Source organism: Enoplosus armatus, chromosome 1, assembly GCF_043641665.1.
Source record: "Enoplosus armatus isolate fEnoArm2 chromosome 1, fEnoArm2.hap1, whole genome shotgun sequence".
Lineage (NCBI taxonomy): Eukaryota > Metazoa > Chordata > Actinopteri > Centrarchiformes > Enoplosidae > Enoplosus > Enoplosus armatus.
In genome coordinates this window covers 3,491,178-3,512,007 of record NC_092180.1, presented here as the reverse complement: position 1 = coordinate 3,512,007, position 20,830 = coordinate 3,491,178, and the positions used below count along the sequence as shown (strand labels likewise).

At 42.9% G+C, this 20,830-nt stretch overlaps 2 protein-coding genes across 2 annotated transcripts in view; one reads left to right on the top strand and one right to left on the bottom strand.

Moving 5' to 3' along the window:
• Positions 1–1,033: 1,033 nt before the first annotated feature.
• On the top strand, positions 1,034–13,798 carry LOC139307827 (sodium/potassium/calcium exchanger 1-like). The gene is made up of 11 exons (XM_070931191.1): positions 1,034–2,011; positions 4,490–4,651; positions 5,295–5,403; positions 7,093–7,146; positions 7,309–7,359; positions 8,028–8,090; positions 9,262–9,413; positions 10,572–10,835; positions 11,578–11,667; positions 12,562–12,728; positions 13,549–13,798. The coding sequence occupies exons 1-11, from the start codon at positions 1,034–1,036 to the stop codon at positions 13,796–13,798; spliced, it is 2,340 nt and encodes a 779-aa protein (XP_070787292.1).
• A 5,605-nt stretch (positions 13,799–19,403) lies between these two features.
• The window catches only part of LOC139289059 (C-myc promoter-binding protein-like), a 44,225-nt gene continuing 42,798 nt past the window's right edge, over positions 19,404–20,830 (bottom strand). The window contains exons 32-33 of the mRNA XM_070910563.1: positions 20,179–20,243; positions 19,404–19,610 (exon numbers count right to left, since the gene is read on the bottom strand). Of these exons, the coding sequence (XP_070766664.1) occupies positions 19,474–19,610; positions 20,179–20,243 (202 nt within the window). The 3' untranslated portion in view covers positions 19,404–19,473. The remainder of the gene's footprint in view (positions 19,611–20,178; positions 20,244–20,830) is intronic.

Here is a 20,830-nt window from a genome sequence, read left to right as displayed (position 1 = left end):
GCTCAGAGCCGCCTGCGGGGTTTCACCTCAAACCGCAGCGTCCAACAGGTTGAATGTTGGTGTATTGATACAGCGTTATGTGTGAAAGGGAAGGTGAGAGGTGTTTGGCTCCTAATCCTCTTAGCAGCATTATGCTGAGCCTCGTTCAAGCCCTGACATGCGGTGCGCCCTTGTAGCTCCCCGAAACCCGGAGTCAGCATCTCTGCGTCCGTTACGCACAGCTGGAGGGACGGTCCGCGGCGGAGAGGGGTCGAGCAGCCGGCGGCACAGGTAAGACCCGCACCACCGGTCACCGCACGCAGCCGCTTTCTGCATTTAGTTGTCTCTTCGTGATTATTTTAGGATGCTGAAGGAATATAGATTAACGCTTCGCGTCGACCTTGTTTTATAATCCGCGCCGGCTTCAGTTACTCCACCTTTAAACCTCAACGCGCCCTTTAAGTCTGAGGTTTGGTGCTTTTCCCAACACGGAGATCTTAATGCTGCGATTTAATTAATGTTTCATTAATGCTCGTTTACTGCACGCGCGCATTTCATCACGTTTGTTTCCGTGCGCGCGCTCACGCTGCGACTAATCAGAGGCAATGAAATAGTTTTATTTTGACGCAACTCCGCTTTTTCTTCCCGATTCAACATGTTCAACGTGCCTTTAATGGACTCCTGTTTGTGAGAGGCCGAAGCCTGTGTGATTATGTAGCCATAGTAACAGGTGGCTGTCTGCATCCTCCATCACCCCCCAACACACACACACACACACACACTCTTCAGTAGATCTGCCTCTGCAGCTATGCAAGCAGAGAGGAGATTACACACATGTTGATGATGATGTGATTTTCAGCTGAGTGTGTTTCCTGTTTTCAGTCCTCCCACAGGTTGAAGCTGCCCGCTGTAAAAGATGAAACACACTGTGTGTACGTGTGTGTGTCTCTTCCCTGTCAGTGGCGTCTTCTCGCCACGCAACGGTGCTGGAACTATCAAGGAATAGCAATGCATCTGACATAACTTCCTGTTTGGAGTCGAGACCACGAGGGCAATGAACGTGCACTCGCCTCCGAGGAGGAGACTCAGGCGCGGCCGCGTCCTCTTCTTCATCTCAGGTGTGCTGCTGTGTTTCGTCTACACGCTGACTCTGAAGGCCAGGCTGTCGCAGCCAAGAGCCTCCGCCCAGACGGATGACGCTCTCGGAGCACATGGGGGTGACGACGATGTCGTGGAGGTCAACGTTCGGGAGTTGATGGCGTCCAACGAGACGGAGGAGGAGGTCGTCTCACCTGAGAGCACCAAACCTCCTCTGGTGATCGTCGTCAACAGCACGGACATCGAACAGTGCGTCTATGTAGATCCTCAACCTCCCAAACCTCCTCCAACTCCACCGCCACCAACCACCACGGCTACCCCTCATCCCACCCCCCAGCCCCCTCACAGGAAGGGCGATTACCCAGAAGACATCTTCTCAGTGGAGCAGCGACGGCAGGGCTGGGTGGTCCTGCACGTCATAGGCATGATCTACATGTTTGTCGCGCTGGCCATCGTCTGCGATGAGTTCTTTGTTCCCGGGCTGGAGGTCATCACCAACAAGCTGGAGATCTCTGACGACGTGGCCGGGGCCACCTTCATGGCGGCCGGCGGCTCTGCCCCCGAGCTCTTCACCTCCCTGATCGGTGTCTTCATCTCCCACAGCAACGTGGGCATCGGCACCATCGTGGGCTCGGCTGTCTTCAACATCCTGTTTGTGATCGGCATGTGCGCCATCTTCTCCCGGGAGATGCTGCACCTGACCTGGTGGCCCCTCTTCAGAGACGTGACCTTCTACATCCTGGACCTCATCATGCTCATCGTCTTCTTCCTGGACAACATGATCCGGTGGTGGGAGAGCATGTTGCTGGTGACGGGCTACATCAGCTACGTGAGCTTCATGAAGTTCAACAGTCAGATCGAGCAGGCGGTCAAGACCCAGCTCAACAAGCACATGAGCATCGTGAAGGTGTGGACGGCAGAGGAGCCGGAGAAGGTCAGTGGGCGTCGCCGTCCATTTGAAAAAGTAGCTCAAAGAGAGGCGTTCAGGAAAGGATGCAATGCACAACAGTATCATCAGAGGTTGTGAACGGTTAAATACAGACGTCACAGTAAACTGAAGCCACAATTTGGCTCCTTCGCTGATTTACATCAAATCAAATCTGAAAGGTTTCCAGAGATAATAGTGTAGATTTCACGGTGGCAGTTTTTTTTTTTTAATTGGTAATTGGTAGACAAATCACTGGCTCCAGGTTTTTAAATGTGAATATTTGCAGGTTTTCTAGTAATACCCACTTTACATCAATATCACAAACAATATTTTTCGATTGATCAATTTATAATACGATATATATTAAGTCACTGCCAACTTTTGTAATTGTTAATTTGATTGAAGTTGTTCTTCGATACGCCAGGAAAAAAAACTTCTTCTACATCTAAAACAAAATCTAAATGACTAATTATTAATTCCTAAATGCAAATTGGACAACAGAATTTTGTGGAATGATAACACAGTACAATCATCAAAATACAACAATACATGTCGATAAAGGATATTTTTGAATTATTGAACAGCTCCAGTTTTAAGAGTACGGCTGGTTATTTTCTATATTGTTCTTTTCGTCATCAAATCCCATAAAAAGACCAAAACCAACAGAAAATTGATCCAACTAATACGTGGGTCAATGAGACACACCTTTCATTACTCGATCCCACATACGCCGTCCTGCTGCCCCAAATACTCACTACAACAACAAATGTGGATTCATCCGCCGCTGAAAATAGTCCCCAACAAATGCACTATTTCCTCCGACCTCCACGCTGCTGGTTTTGGTCTTTTTGGGAGGTTTGTTGACGTTAGGAAAGAGACAGAATAACAACGGCCTCATCCTCTAAAATGAGTTGATTTTAAACTGTGTTGTTGTCGTGCAGCCGCCAGCGACGAGGGATACAGACAAATCACACGTCCACTTCCATCCATACACAGTATATATTTCCTAACCTTTCATCTCCTCACTGCTGGGACTGCTGCCTGCTCAGAAACAGTGAAAGAGGGACGGTGATTTGTGGGTCTGTGCAGGTGACAGCCTGTATTTGTGTAAAACCCTTTGATGATGTTGAACAGAGAGGACTCCAGGTGTCACAGACAGCGTGCCACGGCGATGATGAAGTGATGCCACAACCCCCCGAAACACCAGGATCCAGAGACGTCATTTCATTTAGATTAAAACAAAGGAGTCGTGTGTTTTTTAAAAGGCTAATTTTCTGCAGAACGCCTGCAGACTAAACGGCTCTCTGCAGTAAATGACTGAGCCTGTGATTAAAATGCAGAACTGTGTTTCAGTATTTCAAGTATCACCAGGACATTCTCCAATTAGCCTGAAGCACGTCTGCAGTCAGTATGTGCTCCTTCAGTCATAACGCTGAGTGTAATGAGGCATGCCGCCACATTAATGGGTCCAGAATCACTGGATTTCAAAAGATCCTCTTCCAGGAATTCCAATATGTGCGTTTTCATCCACGTTAATCCGTTTATATCGAATTGTATTCCCTTTAAAGTGTTCAGAGAAAACACCCTGCAGACACCTGTTGAATAACACACACAGGATGCAGGAAGCTCTCGTGAACAGATTCGTTCTGAAGTGGCTCGTACGAGTGAGTTGAGACAACTTGTCGCATCAGCCAATTTCCTCCCAACCTGTCGTACGACTCATGCACAGGAAAATTTTCCAACTAATGAACAGGTGTTCAGGTTCATCAGGTGTTCGGGTTCATCAGGTGTTCGGGTTCATCAGGTGTTCGGGTTCATCAGGTGTTCGGGTTCATCAGGTGTTCAGGTTCATCAGGTTTGTGCAGGTGAATCTGACTTGGAAAAAGTAAGATATGTTAAGGAGAAGAATGTGAAAGTGTTCTTGCACGAGCCTCAGTGTTTGTGCTCGTGTGCGCGAAAGAAACCAAATCAACAGTCCGAGTCTAAAGTGACTGAGTGAGACCCAGATCTTCTTACAGCCACAGCCGGATTAACCTGCTGAGGGCCCAGGGGTCCTGATTAACCCCCCCTTTTCCCAGCCCTCCTTATGCAGTGTGTGCAGTCCATCTATGCCAGGTAATTTGATGGAACACAAGTTAATTTAACAACATGCACCATGTGAGCTCCGCGTCAGCAGAAATAATGAAGGTGTGAGGATGAGGTAACGAAGCAGGATCCACTTTAAGGCTTAAGCTTCATGATGTGCTCTTTTGCTGATGGTGAGAAACTCATAAATACTCGTAGATTACTGTGTAGTCCTTGTTGTCCGGTCTACCCAGGAACACTGACGCACACATCAGCAGCTACGTCCTTGGTTTAGACTGAGCTTTAGATCAGATCAGTCAAACGAAGACACACACAAGCATTCACACGCTCGTACACGTATGCATGGAAACTGAATTACTGACGAGCTGCTAACTGATCAAGTTGTCACTGACTTCGCAGGAGAGTGAAGCTCCACCAGCACCTCCACCCTCTGCTCCTCCTCCTCCTCCTCCTGCCGCCGCTGCTGCACCAAAAGCCGAAGATAAATCTGAACCGCCTCCGAGCAGTCCTCAACGCAGCAGACCGCCGTCAGATCCACAAGAGGACAAAGCCAGACTCAGGGTACGAGCTTCCTCTTTGCTGCAGCTTCAGAAAAACAATCTGTTAGAAGTTATTTTCAGTTTGATCAGAACCAAAATTACAGGTGTTAAACTAATTTAATTTAATTTAAGTTTCTAGTGTGAATACATTTCATGGACGGTTCGGACCTTCGGGCCGATTACAGGAAGTTCTGGCAGGACATCGCCAGAACTGGAAAAATGGAAAAACAACAAAATGAAATGAGCTGTGGTGGCAGACGGGGCGAGGAGGAGACCGAGTTATTAATAATTATCATTATAGCGAAGGTGATGACGACTCTTTAGTGAAACTAACCGGATCAAATTGTAAACAATGTCACAAAAACTTTCAGGTGTGAAAAGGCCCTTAGTTACTGTTGCTATGCTAGCTGACATTCACTGTTTGGGGATGGAGCTCAGACAACAGTCAACTGGGCAATAGTTTAATTGCAGATTGCAAATTGTTTAAATTCTTTTTAGCTTTTAGCACGTCATTTTCGATGTATTATTAGCTGAAAATGAGGTATTAACACCTGAAAATACTGCTGTTGCTGTTGGCCTTCAAAGGTTTGCACTTGTTCAGCTTAACGTTGCCTGAAAGTTACTTCTGCAGTTTGATTTGCGACCACCTGTCTGCCGGCCTGCAGGTGCGTCCCGTCCTGCAGCGAGGCGGCAGCTCGGCGTCCCTCCACAACACCTCGCTGAGGAGCACCATCTTCCAGCTGATGATCCACACGCTGGACCCTCTGGGAGAAGGTAAGAACCAGGACCAACGATGGTTGGGATCTGCAGCCTGGTGGGAGAGGTGTGTTTTATAAAAGCTATTTAAAATGAGGAGACAAACCAACACATGTTATCTGTGCGTAGATCTGAAGGAGGCAACTTTTTCTCAGTGTGATTTGGGAGAGAAAACGTTTTCGTAGCTTTTCATTAATCTGCAGCAGCTTTGAGGCGCAAAGTTCAACATTAAAGAAAAATATGACATTTAAGAAGATGCAAAACCTTTTTTTTTTTTTTTAAAAGTCTGTTTTCTAAGAAGCTGTGAAGTATATTTTCTGATCTCATGGCCACTTTATAAACAACCAAATACAGTTTGTCTGAAGGTCTTTAATGATGCAATAAAATCTCCTCGACATGATAAAGTGTGACTGTTGAGAATATGGAGGCAAAATAAATGGTCGGATGCGGTGGCAACTAATAATTATTTTCATTATCAATTATTCTGCTTAATATCATTTAATCTAATTAGGGACATCTGAGAAGCTGGAGCCTGTGAGTTGTGAGAAGTTAATGAAACGACTAATCGATAAATTTTCTGTTAGTCGACTAACAGTCCCAGTGGCTCAGCTCCGCCCTGTCCTGTCCCGTCCTGTCCTGTCCCGTCCTGTCAGTCGGGGTTGCGTGATGAACCGCGGCGACCTTCAGCCCGTCCTCGAGCTCACCGGGCCGTTGTCCCTCGCTCTCACAGCGCTCGGCCACCGCTGAGCCTTAATCAGCTTTTCAATACAGGCTAATAAAAGCTGGATCAGAGCCAGCGTGCTAGCAGACCAAGCTCTTTATCTCCGTGGAGCTGGTCTAGCAGAGGGACCGGAGCTGAGACCGGCTTCATGCAGCTGGATTGTGTGTCATTACTGTGAACTGTCAGCATCTTAAACGGGGACCTGAGGAGATTTAGCCTCCTGATACCTGAACCAGTTTTCTGTTCAGCTACAGCGTTCATTTAACAACTTATTAATAATTACTGTTGTAGACTTGAATTAATGTAAGAAGCCTTTATTAACAAGTTCATCTATAATTATTACTCACTTTCTTCATTGAGCCTTTATTTCACAGCCTGACAAACTGAAAGTTGTTGTTATTAATGGCTAAAGACTGATCTGTGAAGCATTAGCAGATGATTTATTAACCATTAATAATTTGACCTGTATAACATTGAATACAGATTATAAACCCTATAAATGGATGACTTATTATAAAGCAGACTCAACTGAGCTTTGACAGTTTAGATAGGAAGGAGCCATTCGTACATTTCTTTAAGCTCCTTCTTCATTTTGGGCTTCACAGTAAAACTCCTCCTCCTCCTCCTCCTCCTCCTCCTGAAATACTTAAACATTGTTAAAGAACAGCTGTCAGTGATGCACATTACTTTGTCGTTGTTTATTCCCGTAGATAACTGGTCAAACAAAGTTGCATCATGTCCAGATATGTTTGACATGCGTCTGAATAAATAAATATCAGCTTTTGAAGTCGGTCTGTTACAATAAAACGGGGGGGGGGTTCTTTCTCGAGCCGCAACTGTTTCGTCTGTAGTTTAAAATAACTGGTTAGCCGGAGCTGAACTCCGTCCAGGTGGATTCTCCAGTGTTTGTTGAAAGGCTTTGACAGATGCAGAAACATAGATCTTAAATAACAAGTAAAAACCACTGCTGTGGGTTTCCATCCTAGAGGCAGCCCTTAGAGGGGCCCTGAAAACCCCCGGCTCGAGGAAAGCCAGGAGAGGTAAGAGGGGCGGCCTCGCCGTTGTTTCCTGTCGTGTGTCTTCTTGTGATTGTAGTTCGCGTTTTGCATTCTTGCAAATTCTCATTTCATATATTTATACCTAGTTGCGTGTGAAGAGTTATCGATTTGGTATTTAGTCTGATGTGTGTCTCTGCCAATCAGAGACATCCTTTAATGGTGATGTCAGAGGGGAGGGGTCAGTACAGAGGAAAGGTAAGACGTTTATGTGTCTGTTGTTGTTGTTGTTGTTGTTCAGTCTGGTCTGGTTATGTGTAAATGAGATGGTTCTTTGTCTTTATTGGATATTTGTGTGTCCGTGTGTTTGCATCCAGTTGTTTCTGTGTTGTTGTGAGGACCTTTTTCCACACACTGGCTGTTTGGAAACGTAACGACCACGTGATTCTCACAGAGTCTCGGTTTGTGCATCATAAGGAAAAAGCTTCCATGAGGACGTGGTTGTTAACAAGGATTCACACAGATAGTTCACCCTGCGTTTTGTTTGTCGTATTAATTATCACGATCTAAAATAAAGGGAACGCACACGTTCTCCGTCCATGTTTGTTAATAAAAAGCAAAGAACAAGTTTTGACACAAACCTTTCTGAAGTTTGTTTGTAAAGATCACGATACTTTTATTCCACACACAGGAACGTTAAAGTCAAGGACATGAGGAGATCTGAAACATAGAGGTCCCGCTCTGTCCCACTGCTACGATCTAGTCCGCCATTTTATAGACTCTCCTCTGAGGAGGAACATAGACACGTTATCTAATGGCCAGTGTGTGAGTATAAAGTCAAAGTCGTGTTGTCTTGGTTAGTTTAGTTCATCTGGACTGATGTTAAAGGACTCTTGTTGTTTGAGCGATGATTCTCTTAATTGCAGCAAAGAACAAAGTAAAGCCTCTGAACGTCCCGCTCGAAAAGTCCCGTCAGCGCAGATCTGAAGGTGAGTCGTGAGTCAAAGGTTCAATCTGACATTTTGATAAAAGCCCCGCGGTCAGATAAGAAGATCAGCTTCAGGTGTATTAGCTAGCTTAGCACAAAGACTGGGAGCGAGTGGAAACTGCTAGCCTAGCTCTGTTGAAATTTAATAAATCAGATCTAATTCTCATAACATTACTTTTGCTATTCTTCTTAACCCTTGCAAATTAATTCCACATCAGTTTATCCATTTTATTTATTTTTAATATTTTATTTTAACTTCAATTAATGGAAGTTGTACTTAAACAGCCTCACCTGAAGGCGAACATTAGCTCATTAGTTAATGTGTGTAGTTTCTATGCTAACATGCTAATATTTAGCACATAAATAGTTTAATTTTAATTTCTTTTTGTATGTTTTTAGGAGTTGTTGGAAGCTTAATTTTTAGACGAAGCAGTTTCCCGCCTGCGTGCCGAACACACAGAAATTGAATGTGTATTGATTTTCTGGCCATTTTAAGAATCTTCAGAAAGGTCAGATGAAGAGAGACACCACGTGTTCATTAGTTCTGTTCCTTCTTAATGTTGTAGTGAGTGTTCGGTGGTAGTTTTAGTTTCTGTGCTGGAGGTGCAGCGCGGCGTAAAAGGTTGGTTTGTGTATCGATCTTCAGAGACGGTTTAGCGGGTTGAAGGAGGTCGTTCTCCACAATCAGCGCAGCCTCTCAGTCGGCGTGTTTGTGCGTCACAGCGTGCAGTAATGAGGTGCTTCAGAGTCTGAGGTGCAGAGCAAAGTGGGGCTGCAGGGAGGCTGGAGAGGCCTCGACGAGCCCGAATCAATCAGCCCCAAGATGAACATGCAGATGGGACCGTGTGTGTGTGTGTGTGTGAATCCCTTTTCCTCCATGTTTATCTGCAAACACTCAAATCACTCCCACTGGCACTTCATACGGTCGCACACAGCATAATACGTTTTTAAGCTCAACATTAAAAGTCTGATTTGTTTTGCATCAAAGTGTGAAATTAAACAAAACAAAACACTTCCTGTTTTAGATTTATGTGATTATGAGATTATAAAATGTGTGTGTGAGCAGTTTCACTCATTAACTGGATCATCTACACCGACTTGTTTAAAGTGTTCGAGTCCTCTGAGTATCTCTATCTGTATCTCATTCTGTGTGTTCTTCTTCATTTCTCCAGATGGTGATCACAAGCCGAACACTGAGCAGGCCGCCGCCGCCGCTGCTGCTGCTGCACCACCAGGGGGCGCTGCAGCCGAGCCGTCCACCTCACAGCCTCAAAAGACAGAAGAGACGAGTGAGAAGGCGGCGGACCAGCCAGACGAGTCAAAGGTACGCAGAGGAGATTTAACCCTCTCTGCCTTCGCCTGATAACAGGAGCTGTTATTTACTGTGATCCTCCTCCAAGTGTAGTCGCCATGATGTCTAAATTACTCTCAACATACGTGCTATTTCTAACTACACGTGCTTTTCTTTTCCCGGTCTTGTGTTGCAAAACATAAACAACAACATCCTCCTGACACACTCCATGTTTAGCTTCTTAATTACAACTTCACAACTGGGAAACTGATGAACACGTGAAGGCAGCTTAATGTTGACTTGAATTAGCAGCTTCATAATTCTGCTGGAAACTATTAACTGTTATTAAGCTTCTTAACAGGGAACATTCGGCCTCTAACCAAACAGCTCTCGTCAGTTTGGATCACAGAAAACACACTGCCGCTACATTTACATCTGTGACGTCAGTAGGAGGCGTCAGCGAGTCGACTCATTAACACGTGATTTACACGCATGTTCACGAGTCGACGAAGGCTGAAATCGAGTGACGCGAGACGTTCAGACTAAAGTGCACTCACTACCCCGAAGAGGATTCACCAGTGTGACTTGACACCAGGCGTAATTTGATGTTAAAGACCTAACTAATAAAATTATCGCTGCAGATTGATAATTTCTGGAAATGAGCCGTCATTAACGTTATTAGTTCCACGTGTGCTGTCGTGCTCTGATATTAGCTTATCGTCCATTATTCATTATTCAGGTTAGCAAACTGCTGCTACTGCAGTCGGAGTGATTATATACATATATTTATTATGTTTTATTATATTTAGACTGTAATATATATTATACAATACTATACTGGAATTATATTATATTATATTATTACTATTATTATAACACTAAGTATCATTATTTAATATACATTGCTATTATAGTAGATGGTATCATATTACTCTGACGTGTACTTTGCTGTAACTAATCACACCGCTATGTCACTTCACTTGAAACAATACCTTACAATTAGTTTAAGTATTTGTATTCTTAATTTTATTTAATATATATTATTTATTCTGTACTTTTTTTTTCTGTACTTGTGCTGCTGCAACACCTGTGCTTCAATCAATCAAGGATTATCTTATCTGATCTGATCTGATCTTGAAATGTAAAGTCAGTAAAAAACAGTCTCTTTCACCGGTCTGCTCTCTCCTGCAGGCGGCAGCGGGGGGATCGGAGGGCTCGGAGGGCTCGGAGGGCAGCGCCGAGGACGACAGCGGCGACGAGGATAGCGGTGACTCCGGTGAGAGTGAAGAAGATGGCGATGGAAACAAGGAGGAAGGGGAAAATGAGGAAGAAGAGGAGGAGAATGAACCGTTGTCTTTAGAGTGGCCTGACACCAGACGCAAGCAGGCCACGTATCTGTTCCTGCTGCCCATTGTGTTCCCGTTGTGGCTCACGCTGCCTGACGTCCGCAACCTGGTGAGTACGAGGACCAGGAAGTACATTTACTCAAGTACTATACTTAAGTACACATTTCACTACATTTGTCTTGGGTATTTCCATGTTATGCAGCTTTATGCTTCTACTCAACACAACATCTCAGAGGCAAATAATGCACTTTTTACTCCTCTACGTTTGTCTGACAGCTTCAGTTATTTTCGATAGTTTGATTTTGAATTGTTGTGATAAATTGAAGGATTAAGTTTTCCTTTATGGATCTCCAACATCTTAACATAAAAAAAACACCTAGAATTAGAATGCATCGCATCACAAAGCTGAAAACAAGGCTGTTTTTCTGAATTCATGAACAAGTTGACAGACCTGCTTCTAGATGACTTAATTTAATTACTAACCCCAGGGACTTCTGATATTTATTATTTATTAATCTATTATTAACCTAGCTATTTAGTTTAATTCACATTATGCTGAAATAAAAGTGTGGATTATCAAAGAGGATCTGCGTATGAAGAAACGTGACATGTCTTCATCATCAGTTGAGTGGCGCTGAGTACAGCAGGTGCTGAAATATGTCAAAAAACGGACTGAGTTTGGCTGAGTGCATTACTGTAGTTGTGTGTGAAGGAGAAACAGAAACACAGATGTTAACATGATTTACTAAAGAACACCATCCATTTATCTTCCAGATGTTTATGTGATAAGTCCTAATGTTTTGTAGCAGTTTCTCTGAACACCAGATGTGAACTTCTTTTGTATTTTCCAGGCGTCCAGGAGGTATTTCGCCATGACGTTTATCGGCTCCATCCTGTGGATCGGAGTTTTCTCCTACCTGATGGTGTGGTGGGCTCATCAGGTCGGTCATGTTTACAGGAGTTTACATCCACTGTGACACGAGGGTTTGGTACAGCTCATAGACAATATTTCAGTTGGATGACAAAGGTTTATATCTAATAATTTAAAGGGTTTCTCTGATTTGTAGGCAGTTTGGTCCATTCTTCACATTTACAGTGTTATTTACAGGCGAATGGCAAAACATGTCATCTATCTATATTAAAAACTGGTCGCCTACAACTCCAGCACTTAAAGGACAAGTTCAACATTTAGGGAAATTCACTTATTTGCTTTCTTGCCAAATGTGAGCTCGATACCTCTCTCGTGTCTGTACGATAAATATGAATCCACAGCCAGTTAGCTTAGCTTAGCGTAAAGACTGGAAACAGGGGGAAACAGCTAGCCTGGCTCTGTCCAAAAGTAACACAATCTGCCCACCAGTACCACTAAAGGTCCCAGAACATGTTATATCGTGCTTGTTTAATCAGTACAAAAAACAAAGTGTAAAAACAAACATGTTGTGGGACTCTGGAGTTTCCGCTGGTCACAGTAACGACAACACTATCTATGGACAACTTCTGAAATCTGATTTTCACCCATATTTGTGTATATTTCATAATTGATGAACATTCAAAATAAACACCAATAAATTCCTGGATTATCTTTTTGTAAAACAACAAAAAAAGAAAATAAATTCCTATATATGTGGACTAAGAGTTAACATTCAGTAAGTCGTAAATGGGTAAGATGACCAACCAGGCCAAAAACAAAACCCAAGAAGAAAACAATCCACAACTGATGTGGTTTACAGCCACCCTGAAGATATGGACAAGACATTTCTGATTTCATGTATCTACATGTTGTACCCATTCAGCAGTGACTCGTGACGCCTGTTTTAATGGTTTCTTGTTTACAGGTGGGCGAGACTGTGGGCATCTCAGAGGAAATCATGGGCCTGACCATCCTGGCGGCCGGGACGTCCATCCCTGACCTGATCACCAGTGTGATCGTGGCCCGTAAAGGTCTGGGGGACATGGCCGTGTCCAGCTCTGTGGGCAGTAACATCTTTGACATCACTGTTGGGTGAGTGACTGCAATACCCTTTCTCTACTAGCCGTAAACTAAATGGAATTTAAGGATTTCTCAGTTAAAGAAAGCATCACTTGAACCACTTTATTTACCTGTAAATCAAAAACTAATGAGGAATCAAATATGGCATCAAGATTTTGAAACGTTTACTTTACTTTTCATTAGCTGCAGAAAGTTCTATGACATCCATCATTTAATGTCAACAAGGCTGATTATGGGAGGCAAAGGCCAGCAGAGACATTTGGGTTAACCAACAGATACAGCGGCGTATCATCTGCATAAAAAATGGAAAGAACTATATTTTGGCATTTCTGTCACCATGCAGGAGCATGTAGAAACTAAAAAGGTCCTAAAATCGAACCCTGAGGAACACCAAAAGGACCAGTAGCAGATGAGTAGATACAATCACAGAGTCAAACAAGATTTAGTAATTTAGACAGAAGAGCTTTTGATTTTTCTCAAAATATAAAGTTTCCCACTGGGCAGAGAATATTCTTTGCTGTTTCATCTAAATTCAGTGGTCGAAAAAGTACTCAGACTAGATCAGTAGAACAATGTATAAATACTGCATTACAAGTAAAAAGAACCACTGGTTTAATCTTTAACAATGTGTTATATCTTATGAGTTTATCATATGTTTTTAATGTAAAGTCTTAATCTGAAAGGTAAGTAAAGCTGTCCAGTGGAATAAAAACCTGTGTAGTAAATGTTGAGTAAATGTACAAATGTGTAGTTACTTTCCACCGCTGTCTAAATGGCAGTGATCCACATTCACTCTGTAAACCTGACACCCGTCTGTCCCCTCTGGTTTTAGTCTGCCGGTCCCGTGGCTCATTTACACTCTGTTACACCACGGCGAGCCGGTAACCGTCAGCTCCAACGGCCTGTTCTGCGCCATCGTGCTACTCTTCCTCATGCTCCTCTTCGTCATCATCTCCATCGCCGCCTGTCGCTGGAAGATGAGCCGAATGTTGGGCCTCACCATGTTCGTACTGTACTTTGTGTTCCTCGTCCTCAGCGTCATGCTGGAGGATCGCATCCTCACATGTCCCGTTTCCATTTGAGCTGACGGGTCGTCGAGGTGGAGCGCAAACAGCTGCACATGACTTAGGATCAATACCGTCCGTAGGATACGTTAGAAAAGGCTGACCTGACGCACAGTAGACACATGGTAGAAAACACGTAACTAAACGAGCAGTGATGTTAAAGGAAAAATCCACCTTCAACAGTTTTACATATTAAGTCTGTGATCTTCAACATTTTCCAGCAGTTACTTTGTAATAACTTTGCGTGTTGTAATTTAATTTTCTGTCCAAAATCACTCCCAATGAGGGATAAGGGGAACATCGGGTGAGGGAACATAGGGCTGGGGGAACATTGGGTTGAGGGAACATCGGGTGAGGGAACATCGGGTTGAGGAAACATGGGGTGAGGGAACATTGGGTTGAGGGAACATAGGGCTGAGGGAACATTGGGTTGAGGAAACATCGGTTGAGGGAACATTGGGTTGAGGGAACATAGGGCTGAGGGAACATTGGGTTGAGGGAACATGGGGTGAGGGAACATTGGGTTGAGGGAACATAGGGTGAGGGAACATTGGGTTGAGGAAACAGGGCTGAGGGAACATAGGGCTGAGGGAACATTGGGTTGAGGAAACATCGGTTGAGGGAACATAGGGCTGAGGGAACATAGGGCTGAGGGAACATGGGCTGAGGGAACATAGGGCTGAGGGAACATTGGGTTGAGGAAACATAGGGCTGAGGGAACATTGGGTTGAGGAAACATGGGTTGAGGGAACATAGGGCTGAGGGAACATTGGGTTGAGGGAACATAGGGCTGAGGGAACATTGGGTTGAGGAAACATGGGTTGAGGGAACATAGGGTGAGGGAACATTGGGTTGAGGGAACATAGGGCTGAGGAAACATGGGTTGAGGGAACATTGAGTTGAGGAAACATCGGTTGAGGGAACATAGGGCTGAGGGAACATAGGGCTGAAGGAACATGGGCTGAGGGAACATAGGGCTGAGGAAACATGGGTTGAGGGAACATTGAGTTGAGGGAACATAGGGCTGAGGGAACATAGGGCTGAGGGAACATAGGGCTGAGGGAACATTGGGTTGAGGAAACATGGGTTGAGGGAACATAGGGTGAGGGAACATTGGGTTGAGGGAACATAGGGCTGAGGGAACATAGGGCTGAGGAAACATGGGTTGAGGGAACATTGAGTTGAGGGAACATAGGGTGAGGGAACATAAGGTGAGAGAACACAAGGCTGAGGGAACCATGGGTCGCAGGTCTAGAAAGAAACCCGTTTCTTGATTTTTGGGGACTGACATCGAATCACAAACTGTTGTTTCAGATCGCTGACACAATATCTGACTCCACTGTAGCTGCTGGAAATATCTGAATGAGACGTCACGTGATCTGAAACGGCAACGGAAATAAAACTGTACAACATCACCACTGACTGTTTTAGTTTAGTTAGTTTAGTTAGTGTTTTGGGTGGACTTTTCCTTTGATATTTTGAGCATATATTGCTTAAGGAACATCCCTGAGGTGACTTAAATAGGTTAATTAAAGACATTATGTCCGTTACAGCAGTGAAGGATTCACTGCGCAGCAATTCAAAACTACTGGATGCAACTTCAGTTTTGTATGTTGAGTAGTTTCTGAACTGTTCTCCTAAAACTCTGTTCTGTATTCAACCAAACTAGTGTTTGTTCATGTTCAGTGTGTAAAAGAATGTTTTTGTGTGAACAAATATCTCATTTTGTCAACAATAACTGTGGTGGAGAGAAACAAGTGATTGTATGTGTGTCAGGTAAATGTGTATCAGACCGTCTTAGCTGTGAGAAGAAGCTGACAGGTGTCACGTTGTCAGATGTTACTGTCTTGTTAAATGCTCTTGTTGGATTGAAGTGGATGCAAACATGTATTGTTGATAGGAAAACTATCAATTTCAAATTAAAATTCCATGCTGCAATAAATTATTTTTTTAACAGTGAGCTGTGTGCGCTGTCATTTTCGTTTTTTTGAAAACAAGTGAAAGTGACTTCAGTGGCCCTGTGAGGTGCATTTACATCAGAAAACAAAACGCTGGATGGATGAAAAATCGAGATAAACTTGCTGTTCTTTGCCCGATGGTGGTGCCAGAAAAAGGCTTTATTAGTACTTTAAATAGATATTATTATTGTCCATTTGAATGACCTGACTACTGACCAGTAGGACGTTTCTAAAAGCTACAAGTTCACGAGTCGTGACGTAGGTTTCTCGTTAAAATGTAAAATGCAAAAACAAACAAAATTCCCTTCTTTTGTTTTTAAGTGAGCAAGGCAGTGGCTGTTCCTGTTGTCAGACACCTACAGTAGAATATACAAACGTGACCTCACAACTTGTATTTTGAAGCAGCAAATCCTCCGTATGGTGGCCATCAGCTCAACATTGTCAGACTTGACTCTCGTCAGTCAAATGGCTCGTTGCTTTTCCAAGAGCCATAACTTAAAAAGAAAGAGTTAGTACTTTAAAAAGAACACTTTTAAAATGAATAAACAATGAATAAAGAAGCCAACGATGAGCGTTTAAGTGATTTTATTTACAGTTCAACAGTCCTGTGGATCCGGTCGCTGTACAGAACCTTCATCACAGCTAAAAAGGACCTTTACACGTGTGAATAAACCGTTATAAAATGTGATTTCTACAAAGGGCGAGTTCAAATGTACATGGCCCCAGATTCTGCAAAATCATTCATTTGTACAACTTTTTTAACACAACAAAAATCCACAGATGAACGGCAGCTTTTTCCAGCTGCTGACATCGTAGTCGATGTGTCCGACGGCTCGGCGACATTTTCAAGCTGAAAGCAGTCAGTTCGCTTTTTAGGGGCAAAGTGCGACTTGCTGACTTTTTCAGTACTGGTTCCAGTAGTTTCCTCTGTTACGAATCACAGACATGGTCGACATTCATGAGACCTTCGAGAGTTTAGACTCGGAGGTCCTCCTTCAACCATCGTGTCAGTCATCACTTTTTATTAACGCACACATGAAAACAACGAGTGGTGAAAAGTTCTTATCCTGCCAAAATCCAGTTCTATCCAGAATCTCTATTCCAAATCTGGACATTGATATGGTTTAAATCTTCCCATTTCTGTATTTATGGTGCATGAGAGGATAATCTGCGTCGTAACAGCTAAAACTCTTTGTACTGATGAAATACAGTTGGACATGAACTCCGAGTTCTGTTCATCGTGGCTGTAACATGTTAGAAGCCTGTAACTAGAAGAAACTCCATCTGTTACTGCATCATTAATATTCCCTTTTTGGTTTTACTTTCATGTGGTGGAGATGAAGCTGCTGCATGACTTTCCTACAGCAGTGTGGTGCAGTGTCTCTGCTGCACTGCAGGCTTTATATTCACAGATATTTGACAGTCAAAACAAAACAAAAGAGGAATGATGTTGTCGGTTTTTCTTTCTTTTTTTTCTGAACACAAGGCAGCCAGCATCATACACACCGCTCCAGACGCCATCGTTAATTTACATTCTTTTCTTTTATATTCTGGAAGTCATTAGCCATTAGCACCTCCTTCCCGATGACATCACATGATGATTGGTCAGGGACCAACGTGTAGTCTGTCATGTCTCTCGTCACGGTGAGAATTTATGACTCTATTATCGGCTAATTTCTGCTTTATTGGACAGTCACACAGCAGAGAGAGAGACAGGAAAGTGACCGTGAAAACAGATGTGTGGTTGTAGAACCAGAGGCTGGTTTTGTACCACAGATGTAAAACAAAAGCACAAACACAGATATGTAAATCATGTAAAGCTTTTCTTTCCCTGACACATCGAGGTTGAGATTATTTTCTTGCCCACCTGTCTTGTGCCATTATTACCGACAAATCATGGGCGCTCAGTTTCTGTTTTACCTCCAAATAAAAGCGGTTTAGATAATCTGGATCAACTGTTTCTTGTCCCGTCGGACTTCGTTGCAGCAGTGCCAGATATTCATTTGGCGAGTACAACGTAATTCAGGGTTCCTACATTTTCAGAGCAAACTTTCAAGTACCTAAACCAAACATTTCCAGACTCTCAAAGTCTTTGTCATCACATCTAAATTGTTGCTATGAATGCAAGTTTTATAAAATAATTTCTTTGTAGCCACAGCGATCAATGTATGTTATCACTTTATTTTACCAGCTGTTGACTGCATGTTTTAATCATGATTATCTAACGTTCGAGACAAACAACAAATATGACGAGTGGATCGTTTCATTTCAAATATTAAAATATTCGTGTACGTGAGTGATTGTGTCGATGAAACACCAGACTATGTTGAAAAATAAGCATTTTCTAAACTTTCAAGACTTTGTATGAACCCTGGTTAAAGTTGTAGTATATACCAGAATTCTCCTTTAAGAACTGTAAACCTCCAACATGGCTGCCAAAACATCTCGTCTCGTTTATCAGCGTCGACAGTGACCACGGAGAAGCGACTGTGCCGGCGTCTTATTTGGTTTTGTTGGAGGTTTTTCTGAGCAGCTTCTGTAAATTTAGGACAAACCGTTGGTTCTGTAGTTTTCCTTCATCTCTCAGCTTGGTGAAAACCAAAGAAATCCATGAAAACAGTGTTTCTCTGCCAGCCTCCCTTCTTCAGTATGAAGACGATGAAGAGTAACACTGACATTTGCTTCGTAAACCAACAGCGCAGCGTGAAGAAAACTACAGTCAATGTTCATATGATGATGAAATATTCAAAATTCAAAAAGTCTTTTGTAAACAAACCAAGAATATACTGCTTTGGAACAAAACTTAAACTAAATAAAATGTAGAGCACTATTGTAACTGGTTGTGGCAGCACAGCAGACATTTATCTTCAGATAAAACACGAACATTAAAGGCAGCTTAAAAAGTGGTTTTAAACATTTAAAGTAGCTGCAACTAAAGATTATTTTCATTATTGGTTAATCTGGTGATTATTTTGTCTCTGAAATGTTAAAAAATAGGGACAAAACCCAGAAATCCTCACATTTGAGAAGCTGGAAGCAGAGAATGTTTCACAATAATGACTGAAACCATTAATCAATTATCTAATTACCGACATAGTTGTCGTTAATTTTCTGTGGATCGACTGATCACTGCAGCTCTAATTTAAACTCATGAAGCACAGAGACCTAGTCATCACTTACAACAGACACTAAATCCACAGTGCAACATGTTGTCCAGAGGGAGCAGCGGGTGTTTCAGGTCGCTCTGGCTGCGACACGACGACGACGACGACGACGACGACGACGACGCCCGGCGACCGCAGGACACGACAAAACACTACAATAAATAAAGCTTACTTTGTATAAATAGATTTCAAGTTAAAATATTGCTAATATTAGTCTTCATATACTGTACGACTATACAATATACAGTAAATGCATTTAAAAAAGATCCTCTACTGCTGTGTATTTACAGTATATTTGTATAATTATCACAGGATTTCCACAGAAACCAGCTGAGCGTCACTGCATGAACGTGTGTTGATGAGCGTCTGAGTGTGTTTCCATCATCAGTTCGTCGAGATAAAGTCTGTAAAACTCTTTTTGCTTGTTTTCGGGCTACATAACGCTGACCGCTGTTTGATCACTTGACGTTACCGTAGTGCACATTCACAGTCTTCCAACAGGTTTCCTGAGCTCGTCTTAAAGCAATGAGGTGGGTGGTGAGAGTTTGTCCTGGTGTGTGAAGGTGAGCGTTTACAGGTAAGGCTCTCCAAACGTCCTGCGGCACTCCATGACCCCAGTGCTGGGAGGACGGTCACAGTTATGGCTCAGCTTCACCAGGCTCGGCACGAGGCGGTCGTACGCCAACTTGTACTCGCGATCGAAGGCGTCTGAGGGAAAAAGAGGAGGACGTCAACGTTAGTACAAAAACATGCGGTCGAGTCTCAATTCTTACAATTTATATCCTTTAAAGATGCTCGAATTAATATTTTTCTGTCTTCAATAGACAGAGTGACACACACTCATTGTGACGGCAGAGGTGTCAGATGTTTTAGTGTCTTTTAGCTCATTGTTTCGCTTTTTTACGGCCCGCAACTTGTGTGTTTTGGGTCACTCGTTAGCATCGTCTCCTGTTTTTGTGAAAAGTTTTGCTCCAAAAATCTGTAATGTACCGTACTGTACGCTACCTGCTCAGCATCAAATCAGAGACAGGCACAGTTAGCGACTAGCTGGTGAACACAGTGGAGCATTTAGCAGCTAAAGAGCCAGATATTTCCCTCAAAACAGAGTTAAAAGGAGACTTACATTCACCAGGTGGCCAAACAAACAATCTGTAACTGCTAACTGGTTGCTAACACGTTCGTCATATCACCTTAAAAAGGTGACGATACTGTATGTCAACAGCTTGTTTATGTGATAATATGACGTGTAATCATGAAACACAAAATTATGACTCACCAATATCAATGTTATCCTTTCCCAGAGCCACCAGCGAGAGGAAGAGGATGTCCCTGTACAAACTCCTGGGGAGGAGAGATTTAACAATGTGACCGACTGAACTGGTGCTTAAAAAACACACAATTTTCATCATTGATCACGATCATACTGACGGATTCATATTAAGACAAACTGCTTTCATACCAGACACTCAAACATGTTTGATAAAGAATGTGACTCTCAAGTCCTGCATTATTGTGCTGCTGTTGTTGTAAATTAACTGGGCGCCATTTTGGCCAGAAATGTGCGTGCGTGGTTTGAGGAGACTCACTTTTGGAAACGATTGTTATCAACATGAATCTAATCTGAGCAAAGTCTCCATTCTCATCAGAAGTGGAAACTTAGATCATTTACTTAAGTAAAAGTTGTAATACCACAGTGTAGAAATATTTATAATAATATACGTATCACTTTAATGTTGCAGCTGAGTCTAAGACACTTCATACTATTACTGCTGTGTAGCTTAATCTATATCATTTTATTTGTTGATAATAACAACAAATAAATTCAATAAATAAATATAGTGCAGTAAAAAGTAAAATATTTTCCTCTAGAAAATGTAAAGTACAGACTCGAGTGAATGTACTTACTTTCACCCACTGATTCTGGGTGA

What these genes read in the sequence shown, in the direction of transcription:
- LOC139307827 (XM_070931191.1), top strand. Translation starts at nt 1,034, where the DNA reads ATGAACGTGCACTCGCCTCCGAGGAGGAGACTCAGGCGCGGCCGCGTC. An exon ending in CTCGAGGAAAGCCAGGAGAG is followed by an intron (nt 7,147 to 7,308) that starts GTAAGAGGGGCG and finishes TCTGCCAATCAG; the next exon opens with AGACATCCTTTAATGGTGAT. An exon ending in CCGTCAGCGCAGATCTGAAG is followed by an intron (nt 8,091 to 9,261) that starts GTGAGTCGTGAG and finishes TCATTTCTCCAG; the next exon opens with ATGGTGATCACAAGCCGAAC.